This window comes from Saimiri boliviensis, chromosome 19, assembly GCF_048565385.1.
Source record: "Saimiri boliviensis isolate mSaiBol1 chromosome 19, mSaiBol1.pri, whole genome shotgun sequence".
Taxonomy (NCBI): Eukaryota; Metazoa; Chordata; class Mammalia; order Primates; family Cebidae; genus Saimiri; species Saimiri boliviensis.
In genome coordinates, this window is record NC_133467.1 from 106,952 (window position 1) to 120,243 (window position 13,292).

General features: G+C 33.7%; 1 protein-coding gene across 2 annotated transcripts in view; it reads right to left on the reverse strand.

Moving 5' to 3' along the window:
* Positions 1-5,483: 5,483 nt before the first annotated feature.
* The window catches only part of LOC101044777 (complement factor H-related protein 5), a 145,529-nt gene continuing 137,720 nt past the window's right edge, over positions 5,484-13,292 (reverse strand). For both annotated transcript variants that reach the window (XM_074389698.1, XM_003938161.4), the window contains 3 exons: positions 12,039-12,218; positions 9,937-10,119; positions 5,484-5,738 (listed from right to left, as the gene is read on the reverse strand). In XM_074389698.1, the coding sequence (XP_074245799.1) occupies positions 5,524-5,738; positions 9,937-10,119; positions 12,039-12,218 (578 nt within the window). In that variant the 3' untranslated portion in view covers positions 5,484-5,523. The remainder of the gene's footprint in view (positions 5,739-9,936; positions 10,120-12,038; positions 12,219-13,292) is intronic.

Genomic DNA, 13,292 nt, shown 5'->3' on the forward strand with positions numbered 1-13,292 from the left:
TCCCACAGTAATGATTAGGGCAATGCATACCCAAACCACAGTAAGACATTAACTTGAGGTGATCATGTTAAATTATGTAAGTCAGTTACAATAAGAAAATATATTATATGGTATTGCATTAAAAGTATTATTTGACTCTTATGAGATACCTAGCTTTGACACATTTATAGGGACAGAAAGTAGAATGGTAGTTGCCCGAAGCTGGAAGGACAGGGAAATGGTAAGTTGTTTAGTGGGTACAGAGCTTTAGTCTTACAAGAGGAAAAGAATTCTAGAGATGTATGCTGGTCATGGTTGCACAGTAAAGGGAATGTACTTAATGCCACTAAACTGTACACTTAAAAATAATTAGGATGGGAACTTTTTTTGTTAATTTACTTATTAACTTTAGGTGCATACTATGCCTGGCATTTCTCCCCATGTTATCGCTCTCCACCTTCCCCTCCCTCCCCACCCCCCACCGTCTCTCCCCTACCTGCCCCCAGCTGCCCCCAGTGTGTGACGCTCCTCTCCCTGAGTTCACGTGCTCTTATTGTTCAACACCCACATATGAGTGAGAACATTCGGTGTTTGGCTTTCTGTTCTTGTGTCAGTTTGCTGAGAACGATGGTTTCCAGGTAAATTTTAATTTATGTTTACTATATCAAAACTGTACTTAAAAAAAAAAAGTAAATCATTTAAAAGTACAACCAATTTAAACGACAAATGAAAATTGAGGATATCAGGCTTGATAAAGTGAAAATCCTTCCACAAACAATAAATTAATCAAAGAAGGACCTTTTATAAAACCTTAATTGCAAAAGGAGACATAATTCAGTTATAAGTATCTATAATAAATTAATGCAATGGTAAATTTAATAAAGCAGAAACTATATAAGACAGGAAAGAGGAAGAAAATCTAATAAAGTTTTTAGTCTAAAATATTTGATGTGAACAAAATATTAGTCAAAGATATAGAAGATTCTAATAATCAATACTTTATATTTTATGAATATATATCAACACTGTACCCTAATAATAAAGAATACACTTATTTTTAGGCCTACATAAAATAGTCATAAAAACTTTCCATACATGTTTGATCATAAAGAAAATCTAATTAAATTCCAAATAAATTGATATAGGTCATATTCTCTAATCATAGTGCAACACATTTAAAACTTAAGCAAAATAAAACGGTTTGTACATTTCCCTGGCAATCAAAATTAGTAGGATATAACTAAAGCAGTATTCAGAGTAAAATATTAGCTTAAATATGTCCAACAATATAAAAATGAGAATAAATAATTCTAAACAAATAAATCTGAAAACTAAAGAAAGAACAATAAAGGAAGCCAAAGAGAAAAAGGGAGAAATTAATGCAACTAAATATAAACCTTAATGAACTAGGAAATACAAAAATAGTAAATAAAAGTCTGAATTATAAAGAACTAAAATAGAACGATACAGATGAAATAAATATAAATAACAATAAATAATATGTAGTAAATAACTTCTCAACTAACTGAAAATTGCCTTCTACATTTATTATCCATTTACTTTATTCTGAAAAATTCGGGAACACAGATATGTTTCAGTCTTTATTTCACTAGATCTCTCTGTACTAGGTTTCTCTGTGACAGTGAATATTCACTATGACCTCTTTCTTGGAAAACCGCTTTTTCTTGGCTTCTATAATTCCTCTTTCTCCTGATTATGCTTCTATGTTTCTGATTACAGTTCTTGATCTATATTGCTGCCCAAACACCTTGATTTGGAATGTGTCACAAAATAGCTTGAGAAACTTAGAAAAATGCTCAGAAACTGAAAGGGAATGTTCAAGTTTAAAATATTGTTACAGGAACAGTGTGGTGCCCTTGCCTGCAATCTCAACGCTTTGGGAGACGGAGGATGGCTTGAGGCCAGGAGTCTGAGACCACCCTGGGTAACAGCAAGGCCTTATAACTACAAAAATCAAAATTAAAATTAAATTAAAATAAAATTAGGTTATGGATTGCACTCTGAATAAAACACTTTTATGGGTTTTTTTTTTTTTTAAGTTTTAGGTAACATTTCTATTTCAAGTTTTCCCCCTCAGAATTGAGAACTTGTTACCTGCCTTCTTCCTAGACATGAAGCCAGCTGTTTAAATGAATAGCAAATGTGAGTAACAAATTCTTATTTTTTTCTTGAACCACAAATATTTTTTTCTACATTCTGATACTAATCCTAAATTTTAAAATCATTTTTAGTTTTTAAATTTCCAGTGTATCCTTCTCATGATTTTTAAACATTGACCACTATGTTTCGTGATGTCTTTATTGAGATATAATTTACATACCATACAATTTGCCCACTTAATGGGTACCATTTAAAGTCTTATTTTTTTAGTATAATCACAGAGTTTTACAACAATTACCACAACCAACTTTAGAATATTTATCACCTCAGAAAGAAATCCTGTACACTTTGGCTACCAGCTTGTAACCTCTCTTGATCAGCTCCAGCCCTTACCAACCACACATCTACTTTCTGTTTCTATATGTTTGCCTATTCTGGAAATGCCATAAAAATGGAATTATAACATGTTGTCATTTGTGACTTGCTTCTTACACGTAGCAGAATGTTTTCAAGGTTCATCCATGTTACAGCATCTATTATTACTACATTCCCCTTTCATGCCCAAATAATATTCCATTGTTTGGACATATCACATTTTGTTTACTCATTCATCAATTGATGAGCATTTAGGTTGTTTCCTCCTTTTGGCCAACACAAATAATGCTGCTATAAACATATATGTACAATTGTTTGGGGAGCACATTTAAAAAAATTTATCTTGGGCACGTATCTAGGAGGAGACTGCTGAGTTAATGGCAATTCTATTGTTTAACTTTTAAAAATCACTGCAGACTGTTTTCCAAATTGTCCAAACCAGTTTATATTACCACCAGCAGTGTATGTTGCTTCCAATTTCCTTGACATCATTTGGTATCGTCTGACTTCTTAATTATACCCATCTTTGAGAACGTGAAGTGTTATGTCACTGTGGTTTTGATTCACATTTACTTAATAATTTATGATGTTATACATCTTTTCATGTGCCTATCGGCCATTTATATATCTTCTTTAGAAAAACGTCTAATTGAATCCTTTGCTTATTTTAAAATTGTGTTGTCTTTTGTGTTGTAAAAGTTCCTTACATACATTCTAGATACAGGCTCTTTATGAGATATACAATTTTGCAAATATTTTTTCCATTGTGTGAGTTCTATTTTCCTTTTTTGATAGTTTCCTTTCAAGCATGAAATTTTAAATTTTGAGACAATCGAATTTCTGTACTTTGCATTTTCTTGTTTGTAGTTTTGCTGTGATATCTAAGAATCCATTGTCAAATCTGTGGTGATGAATATGTTGTCTTAATTTTTACCTGTATTAATAGTCATATTTTTAATGGATACTTTAAAAAACTTTTTTTTTTTTTTTTGAGACAGAATCTCCTTTTGTCACCCAGGCTGAAGTGCGTGGCACAATCTTGATTCACTGAAAACTCCGTCCCTCAGGATACTTTAAAAAACCTTCTGACCAGACAATATTTTAACTAAGAAATGCTGCACGAAATACAGGAATTTCTGAAGTATATTTCTACTTCCTGTGTAGTATTTTCACAAACTATGGTACATCAAAAAATAACTAAATTGTTGCATGAAATTAGCAACATGACCAACATGGTCTTTATACTCACCTTCTATTGCCTTGTTCTTTAGTGACCGTTTTGATCACTCTCTTCTGAATATAAAAGTAATATACATTCAAAACGAATAATGTAAAATGTGGGAAAATATGAAGAATTTGAAAATATTTTATTTCAATTTTTCTTTTTCTTTCCTTTTTCTCTTTCCTTCTTTCTTCTCTTCCTCTTTCTTTTTCTGTTTTCTCTTTTCCTCCCTCCCTCCCTCCTTCCCTCCCTCCCTCCCTCCCTCCTTCCCTCCCTCCCTCCTTCCCTCTTTCCTTCCTTCCCTCCTTCCTTCTTTCCTTCCCTCTCCTTCCCTCCCTCTCACCCTCCTTCCCTTCCTCCCTTCCTCCTTTGCTTCCTGTCTTTCTCTCTTTCTCTCCTCTTTCTTTTTTTCATTCCTCTGAGACAGAGTCTTGCTCTGTCACCCAGGATGGAGTGCAGTGGCATGATCTCACCTCACTGCAATCTTCACTTCCCAAGTTCAAGCGATACTCCAGCCTCAGCCTCCCAAGTAGCTGGAATCATAGGTGTGCACTAACAAGTCTGGCTGTATTTTTGTATTTTACTAGAGACAAGGTCTTGCCATGTTGGACAGGCTGGTCTGGAACTCCTGGCCTCAAACAATTCACCTGCCTTGGCCTTCCAAAGTTCTGGATTACAGGAGTGAGCCACTGTGCCCAGCCTATTTTAATTTTTTTAAATCAAAATCACATAAATTTTTAAAACCATCATTTGTATTTCTCTCACTCATTCTTCTATAACCATATATATACATCTAGATAATTATATATATATGCAATTTTGTAACCTAATAATTTTCACCTTTTTATATGTCTATATTACCCCTTGTCTAGATTAGAAGCTCCACAGAAGGACTGGTTAAAACTTCAAAGTCTTCTACTTTTTATAGAAGATGGTGCATTTAATACTTGAAAGGGTATTCAGTATTTGATCGGTAGCTAGACTTACATTAGAGGATTTATAAATATTTATGAATTTACAACCACAAAATTTGACAGGATTTGCAGGTTTTTAAGTGATAATAACTTGAAGATAGAGACTAAATAACATCTGCATTTTCTCTCAAATAAAGTTAATTCAGAAAGCTTCAAAGTTATCTTATAAGTTTGAGACAAATGGAAGGGATTAGATGAATTAAGTACTGAAGTGGGAACATTTACTGTTTCTGTGAGTATTTGTGAATAAAATTTCTCCTATTGTGATTTGCCCAGGAATAACATGGCTATCTCCTGTAGTTTGCATGTGTCCCGGAAAATTTATGTGATGGTAACAACTCCCAATGCAACAGTGTTGTCAGCTAAGACTTACAGGAGGTGATTAGGTCATGAGAGCTCTGCCTTCTTGAACGGATTAATGCTGTTACGGTGGGATTGGATTGTTACCTGAGGAGTGGTGTCTATAAAGGATCAGTTTGCCCCCTCCCTCTCTCTTTCTCTCACTCATGCTCTCTTGCCATGTGATGCCTTCCAGCAAGTTATGATGCTTTGAGAAGACCCTCACCAGATGCAGCCCCTCAATCTTGGACTTTTAGATTGATGAAACAAACTGTTGGTTACAACGTACCCAGTCTACGATATTCTGTTGTAACAACGTGAAATGGACTAGGACACCCTCCTATTCAGTGAAACATTATTCTCTCAGCTTTTAAATTTCTGAAACTCTAAAAGTCCAGAGTTCTAAATAAAACTGGGTTAAACAACACCTGAAAGAATAAAAGCAGTAACTACAGAATTGGCTATATAATGGCTACTTTTAGCATAGATGTACGATAACTTTAATGACTATATTCAGGAAAAATATGCTAGCTTCGTACATATGGGATATTCAAATTTCCCTTCTTGACAGATTGCTCGAAATGATGGTGATGATTTCTTCGCTTGATATGGGAATTTACACACAAATTCAACAGCCTCCCCTGTTTTTACATAAAGTTTTTCACTGCCGATCCATTTTAACCGTATGTTATTTTTGTCCATAGTTTCTCCAGATATCACACATGGTTCTAAAAGAAGAAATGGTAAAATAAAATAAATAAATACCTTTACTTTCATAAAATAGTGAAATTGTATTTAAGAATATTTTGGAATTAAATAAGATGATGAAAATATATTAATATTTATTGAAAAACAATATTTATTAAGTTATTATGGGTACCGTTTCTAGCACTGTGTATGGGCTACATATGAGGAAATGAATTCTCAGAGAAATTTTCCCAAGGTCACACAGTTTAGTAAGTGCTTTGAGCCAGAATATGGATTCTACCAGTATGACTTCCGAGCCTGAGTTCTTAATTGCTATACTTTACTAAAAATTCTACCAGCATGAATGTTGTTGTTGAGACATCCCTTTTTATAATGTAATTATTTGTGAATCTTAACTTTTGTGAGACCTTGATTTCTGTAGAAAAACAGTGTTTTCTTCCCTAACCACAGATGTCACTCATTCTTTCTTAAAATCAGCATTTTTTAAATTGAGAGACAATATTTCTTGAGTAAATAACCCATTCTGATGCTACTAAACAGCATGTTCTCTTAAGGCCATAATCTCTGATACAGAAATTGTTCAGAAGATGCAGAAATAAGCCCAGGGCTGAATTTGCGGAGCCATTCTAGGAAGTGGCAACCATAAAAACTGCTTGTACTTAAGATTCTTCCATGCTCAGGAGATCTTTGGATATGTTACCACGTATTTCCCAGATAACACATGACAGACCAGTCCCTGCCTTTCCAGGTGAGAGCAATCTATTTTCCTCTTGACTTTTTGGTACACATGAGTGACCATATAGCATAGGACTTAGGTACATGGAATTGCAACCAGATTGCCTGTGTCTGAATCCTAGCTCAACCAAATACCGACCATGTCATTTGAACAAAATACTTTCTTTCGTGCCTTAGTTTCTTCATCTGTAGACATAAGTTGTTAATACTCGACTCACAAGGTTATTGATAGAAATTTAGGCAGTCTCTATGGTTTACTATTACAATGAGAATATGAATAACCTTGTACATATATTCTTCCTTGCAAGAATGCATGTATAGAGTAATTTTCCAGAAATAAAACCATTAGATTAAAGGATATATATTTTTAAAATCTGAGGCTTAGTCCCAAACTATGCTTCAAAGAGTTTGGCCTAATTAATAATTTATATAAAATATACAATATTATATACAGTTTGTACATATGTTAGGTATATATTTATATTATATAATTATATATATTTTATAATTTAAACATACAATATTTAAAATATATGTTTATATGACATATAATATGCTAAATATTTGTAACATATATGTAACATACATTATATGTAAGAGTACATATGTAATCTGTAATATATAGGATATGTAAGATATACTATATACATATATACATATATGTAACATGTGTATACATATATATTATTTGTGTATGTGCATACATATATTATATACAGTTATATGTATGTTAATTTTATAAATATAATGTTAACATACAATGTATATCTAACATAAACATGCATTTATATATTATGTATTACATATAATATAAATACCATGTATACATATATTATGTGCACTAGGCATATATATGTATACTTATAGTGTACACGTATTATGTATGTGTACATGTATGTTACACACATATATTCACATATAGATATATTACACATGTAATACATGTGATATGTAACATGTATTTATATACATATGTGTAATTATATACTTGTATGTATATTAGAGTGCTTAACGCCCCACATTCTTGCCAAGCCTTTATGTTATGTATTTTTTTCTTTTTGCCAATTTTCTAATCAAACATTGCCATTTCATTGAAATTTTATGTTGGTGTAGACAAGCATTTTTTCATGTTTGTCGTATGTTTTTCACTTTCCGTTTACATACTTTACAGAATTTTTATACTGATTTTTTATTAATTTGTAAAAATTCTTATGTGTTAAGCACCTGAGAATATTCTCCATAAATCGAGAAATTTTGAAATTATCCTTAACTCCTTTTTCATTTGGTTCCTGTTTTTTTACTTTCTAGTCAAAACCCTAATCTATCTCTGGCAGGGCTATAAACAAACTCCACATACTGCATGTTTTCTCAGTTTAAAATAAGCACATGTTCTTACCCAATCGATTATTCTGAGATACTACATCAGGCTGGGCACAGGGGCTCACGCCTGTATTCCCAGCACTTTGGGAAGCCAAAGCAAGTGGATCACCAGGCCAAGAGTTTGAGACCAGCCTGGCCAACAAGTTTCATAAAGATGAAACTTCATCTTTACTAAGAATGCAAAAATTAGCTGGGCATGGTGGTGCGTGCCTATAATCCCAGCTACTCAGGAGGCTGAGGCAGGAGAATTTCCAGGAGGTGGAGGTTGCAGTGAGCTAAGATCATGCCACTGCACTCCAGTCTGGGTGACAGAGCAAGAGTCAGACTCAAGAAAAAAAAAAAAAAGACAGACTACATCAAAAAACTACCATTACAAATATGGAATGGCTCCCTACTTCATTCAGTACCTTAAATCAGCCAAAGAAATATATTTCTGATATTCCTTCTTCAGAGCTGTCTAATCACATGGGAAATAAAATTATTTTCCATTTCATAGTTACATCATCTTTCCTTTAATTGTCTAGATACCTATGATTTTTTTTTTTTGCTTGTTTTTGTGGTTTCTGTCATTGTGTGTTTGTGTTTCTTATTGTTCAAAATATTGTTCCTTTCTGCTAGAATGCCCTTCCTGCAAACTCTGTCAACATGGTACACACTTTTTAAGTTACAATTTTGTTCTTTTTGTAAATTTATTTTATGATCACTGCCCATATAATTTCTGACTATTTTAAATTATTAGACCATCTAAAACTTTGCTGTACTTAGAATATTAGATAATGGCATTTTTGTCTATCCATCAATGACTCCAGCTTAAATCCTAGAAGTTACCTTTGAAACCTAGTTTTTCTTCATTGTAGCAAAATTGTTTGGATGATACTTTTGCCTTATTATAATTCGACAGCATCTGAGTTCAGTTCCCGTGCAATTATAATGATATCCTAGGAGAGGGGACTCACATAGAGTGAGCAGTGGTTTGAAGCACTGTATAGGCCATAGTGGCATCGGGGTATTTTGTTACTACAAAAGGTAGAAGAAAGAAACATCATCAGAAGGATAAAGTCTCAAGACTGTAAGGAGCTTCTGGTCTACCCTAGTGAATCGAGGCATTGGGCAATAATGAGAACTGTTGCAGGAACAGATCCTTATTATCATGGTGTCTCTTTCGGATACTAGGAGACAGAAGAGCTTCATGGAAATTCCAGTTTTCATCCACTTAGTTTGGAATAAACTGACGTTCGTGCTTTTCCCATAACTGGTCTTATTAATTAAGCTCATATTCTTTGTATTTTGTCCCTTTTAGTCTGTCATGACCAGTAAAAGAATCTCCTTTTAAAACCTAAACGTGATTCTCCAGATTTTCATAAGGACTCTACTATATTCATTTTTTAATGCCACAAAGTAGACATGAATTTGTGGAAATTGAATATATATATTGGCATTATTGTGTAGCAGAAGAAAATAAGGTAAAAAGAAGGGGTAGTGAAGATTTGGAAAGTGGCTCCACAACTCTTCCAGATTTTCAATCTCCCCACCTAGAAATTCTGGCAACATGGAAGTAAAAAGCCATGTCAGTAGTGTTGAACTAGGACTTCTAATAGGGAAAGCTTTCAGGTTTATAAGTGGAACCTTTTACACTATTAAATGACAGTTTCCTAGACCAATGTTTTTCAAACGGTCTCCGAGAAATTCTCAGGCAGACACTTCTAACATGAAGATATTTGACGTTATGAGACTAGGCCCCATAAATAGCTTGGGACTCTATTTACAGAGTTTCATAGTGCACCTTATCACATGTAGTTCTCTTAGAATTTTATTTATTTATTTATTTATTTGGACATTAGAGGCGGATTAGTTTCATTTTGTTTTTGTTGTTTTGTTGTTGTTTTTTAGCATCCACTGAAACTATTTCTTTATAGTTCTTAAAGAAATTTTTCTCACTTTCTTAACGCAGATTTTTCAGACATTTCTTTGTATGTATTTACATTTGGCAGGAAAGATTTCATCTAAATGAAACTTAAGTAAAGATTATTCTATGAAATTAGTCCTTTAAAATTATATGATAAATATTAAATCTCAGATTCCAAGAGAGTAGTATGAACTCACCTAGGCATTTTGGTGGTTCTGACCACTGTTTATTTCTGCATGTTGCAGTGACGGAGCCCTGGAGTTCATAGAAGGACCTGCAACGGTACGTCACTGTTGACCCTGGAGGATATACTGGTAATGGGAATGACGTGATATCTCCATGGCTAATAGGTGGAGGGGGCCCACAGTATGCTGTAGACGCTGGAAAATAGCATTTATTTATTGAGAAACAGTCAATATGTTAGTTTAAACAAAATAAAATAATAAAGCATCATATGTCATATCTTTAATATATGGTGTCTGAAAATTCAAATGATTACAGTATTTCTGTCGTAAAGTCTGATTCAAAACATATAGCTCCTTTCATGTTAAAGTGAAGCTCACATAGGATACTGGGAATACTTTTTATTTAAGGCAGGAGAGACAGGTGAGTAAACTTCTGGTCCAGGTTCCTCCTCCACCTGTTAATATTCAATTGTTATTTAAAGAGGAAAGGTAAAAGTAAATAGCTTTCTTAGAATTCCTAGTCTCAGGGTATTTGTTACTTTATGGAGATGGCATATACCAACTAATATATGATCATAAACTTGTAGTTTTACTCAAAACGAATTGCAGACACACTCTTTTGCATTTACTTTTCTGATACCAAAGGCATCTTTCCCTATCAATAAATGTTTCAACTTCATGCTAATATTGGCCATAATACTTTCCATTGTACTGACTGATCTCCCTTTATATGTCACCAAGAACATAAATACAAAATCACTAAATAAGTAATCTTATCCAAAATGACTTGTTTCATTGAGTTACTGACCCTTTCTCAGATCGACTTCATGAGGACACTAGATTCACTTTTTAACTAGTAAAACACCATTCTCCATGAATTCTCCCCTTTCTTCTGTAACATCAATTTCTCCGTCTCAACTTAATCATTCACAGTCTAGAAACATGCTGAAAATGTCACAGTTCAGTAAGGTAAAACGTCACTGTATCTGTATCTTCTATCCAGCAACTGCCTCATTTCTTTATTCCCTTTCAAACACATTTACTTATTTCCCATCCTCCATGATCTTACTTTATCATACCACATTCTTTCTTGAATGTGCAGTGACTTACCTCCTATGGAAATATCTCTAGGCAAAATTACCAATGGTCTTATTTAGCGAAATACATTGTTCAATTATCAGGCATCTTGTCCAACTCTAAGCACTCTTTGACATATCTGATGTATTGTCAAATAATATTTTGAAATTGCTTTTGAAATATAGTCACGCAGCACTTAATGAGAAGAATATGTTTTTAGAAATGTGTCATTAGGCTCTTTTTTCCTTGTGTGAGCATCATGGAGCCTACACACACCTAGGTAATGTTGCTACTACATACCTGGTAGTAGGCTATATGGTGCAGTCCATTGCTCCTATTGACCTCAAACCCCTGGCTACAGACTGGTACCCTCTGTGGTCTGTTAGGAACTGGGCTGCACAGCAGAAAGTGAGTGGCAGGCAAACGAACATTACTGTGTGAATGCCAACTCCTGTCAGATCAGCCGGGGCATTAGATTCTCATAGGATCTTTAACCCTACTGTGAACTGCACATCCAAGGGATTTAGGTTGCTTGCTCCTTATGAGACTCTAACGCCTGATGATCTGAGGTAGAGCAGTCTCATCCCGAAACCATTACCCAATGCTCCTTAGTCCATGGAAAAATTGTCTTCCACAAAACAGGTCTCTGGTGCCAAAAAGGTTGGATATCACTGTCCTAGGCCACAAACCTGTACAGCATGCTACTGTGCTAAATGCTATAAGCCTTTCAGACATGATGGTAAGTATTTGCATATCTAAACATATTTAAACATAGAAAAGGTACAGTAAAAATACGATAGAAAAGATTTTTTAAAAGATGTAGAAATTTCAAACTTGTTTCTTCTATGTACCCTGTTGGAGATAACTCTTAGAGAAACTTTTCTTTTTTTAATGACAGAATTGGGTACTTAACAATTTAATGCTTCAGGGTACAGTGAAATAGATGAGTCTCAAGTTCTTTTTCCTTTTCTTTAGATAAAGCATAGGTGGGTAGTAACCTCTTCTTAAGTGAAATTACTTAGAAATAAACTACTAACCAACACAGCGTGGTAATGATTGCCATTGTCCATTTTTACATAGAATTTCTTTTGCTTCTGGAAGTAGATAGTTTTCTTTACAGAGAACAGCTACTTTTTCTCCATCCTGATAATTCACTGTGGTTGTCATATTCTGAGCATTAGGTATCTGAGGTGGTGGTGGGCAGAGTTCCTCTTTTTCTATAAAATGTTGAAATTAAATTATATTATTAATAAAAGCTAAAAAAAACAGCTCAACGGGGTAGTGTTTCAGGATAATGGAACATTCAATAACACACATAAACTATATTTAGCACTTTCTTTCTCTCTCTCTCTCTATACATAAATGTTATAATAACAAATGTTTTTTGTGTCACTATAGTTTACAGTTTAAAGAGCATTTTTTGTTATAACCATTAGTTTAAAAATTTTCAGATGTTCTCCTGTATCTCCTATTCATTATCCCTGTCAATTCTCTTGCATAATTCACAAATGAATTGTTCTAAATTTTTTTCTCACTAACCCATATTATTCAAAAAGTTATGCACATTTAATTCAAACAATTTGGAACTAAAAATAAAAATGACAACAATCAGAAATAACTATGATAGCACCAATTGAGGCCTACCCTAATAACTAAACCCTAGATCTCAATAAAAGATTTCCATAATTTGCATTTTCCTGTAAACATGAAAATGGCTGGTGATGAACCTAACTGGAATGTCTCTGTTGGACTAGGAATTGACTTCTTTTTTGGTTGCTTGCTTATTTTTAAGAAAACCTTTAAATGGTTAACTTGGATGCCAACACATTTTCTGAACCTCCTGACCTGGGCTCATGCCCCTTACAGCAGTCTCCTTCATCTCATGTTTTTCCACAGTGGTGGCTACTGTTTACTGGCACTTTCCTTCAAAGTTTTCACATTGAAAGTTTGACATCTGTTTCTCTTCACTATACTATTTTCATTTAAAAATCAAGATGAAAGAATGTGTATCTACCCCTTCCTGGTTTAGCTAGATTACAAAATATAATAGCTATATAAGCAGATATTGAATAAATTATTTGAACAGAACCTGAGGTCAGTATATGTAAGCCAAAGCATGCATATTATCTAAAAATAGGAATTTTATATTGGATTTTTCTTTAGTTTTCCCAGGCCAGAAATGCAGAATAGCATTTCTACTGCAAATTTGAATAAAAGCTGTTTCTGTGTAAATCTAGATACATATCTGGGACTGGGGTGCACTGATGCATATTTTATGTTTTATATGACTT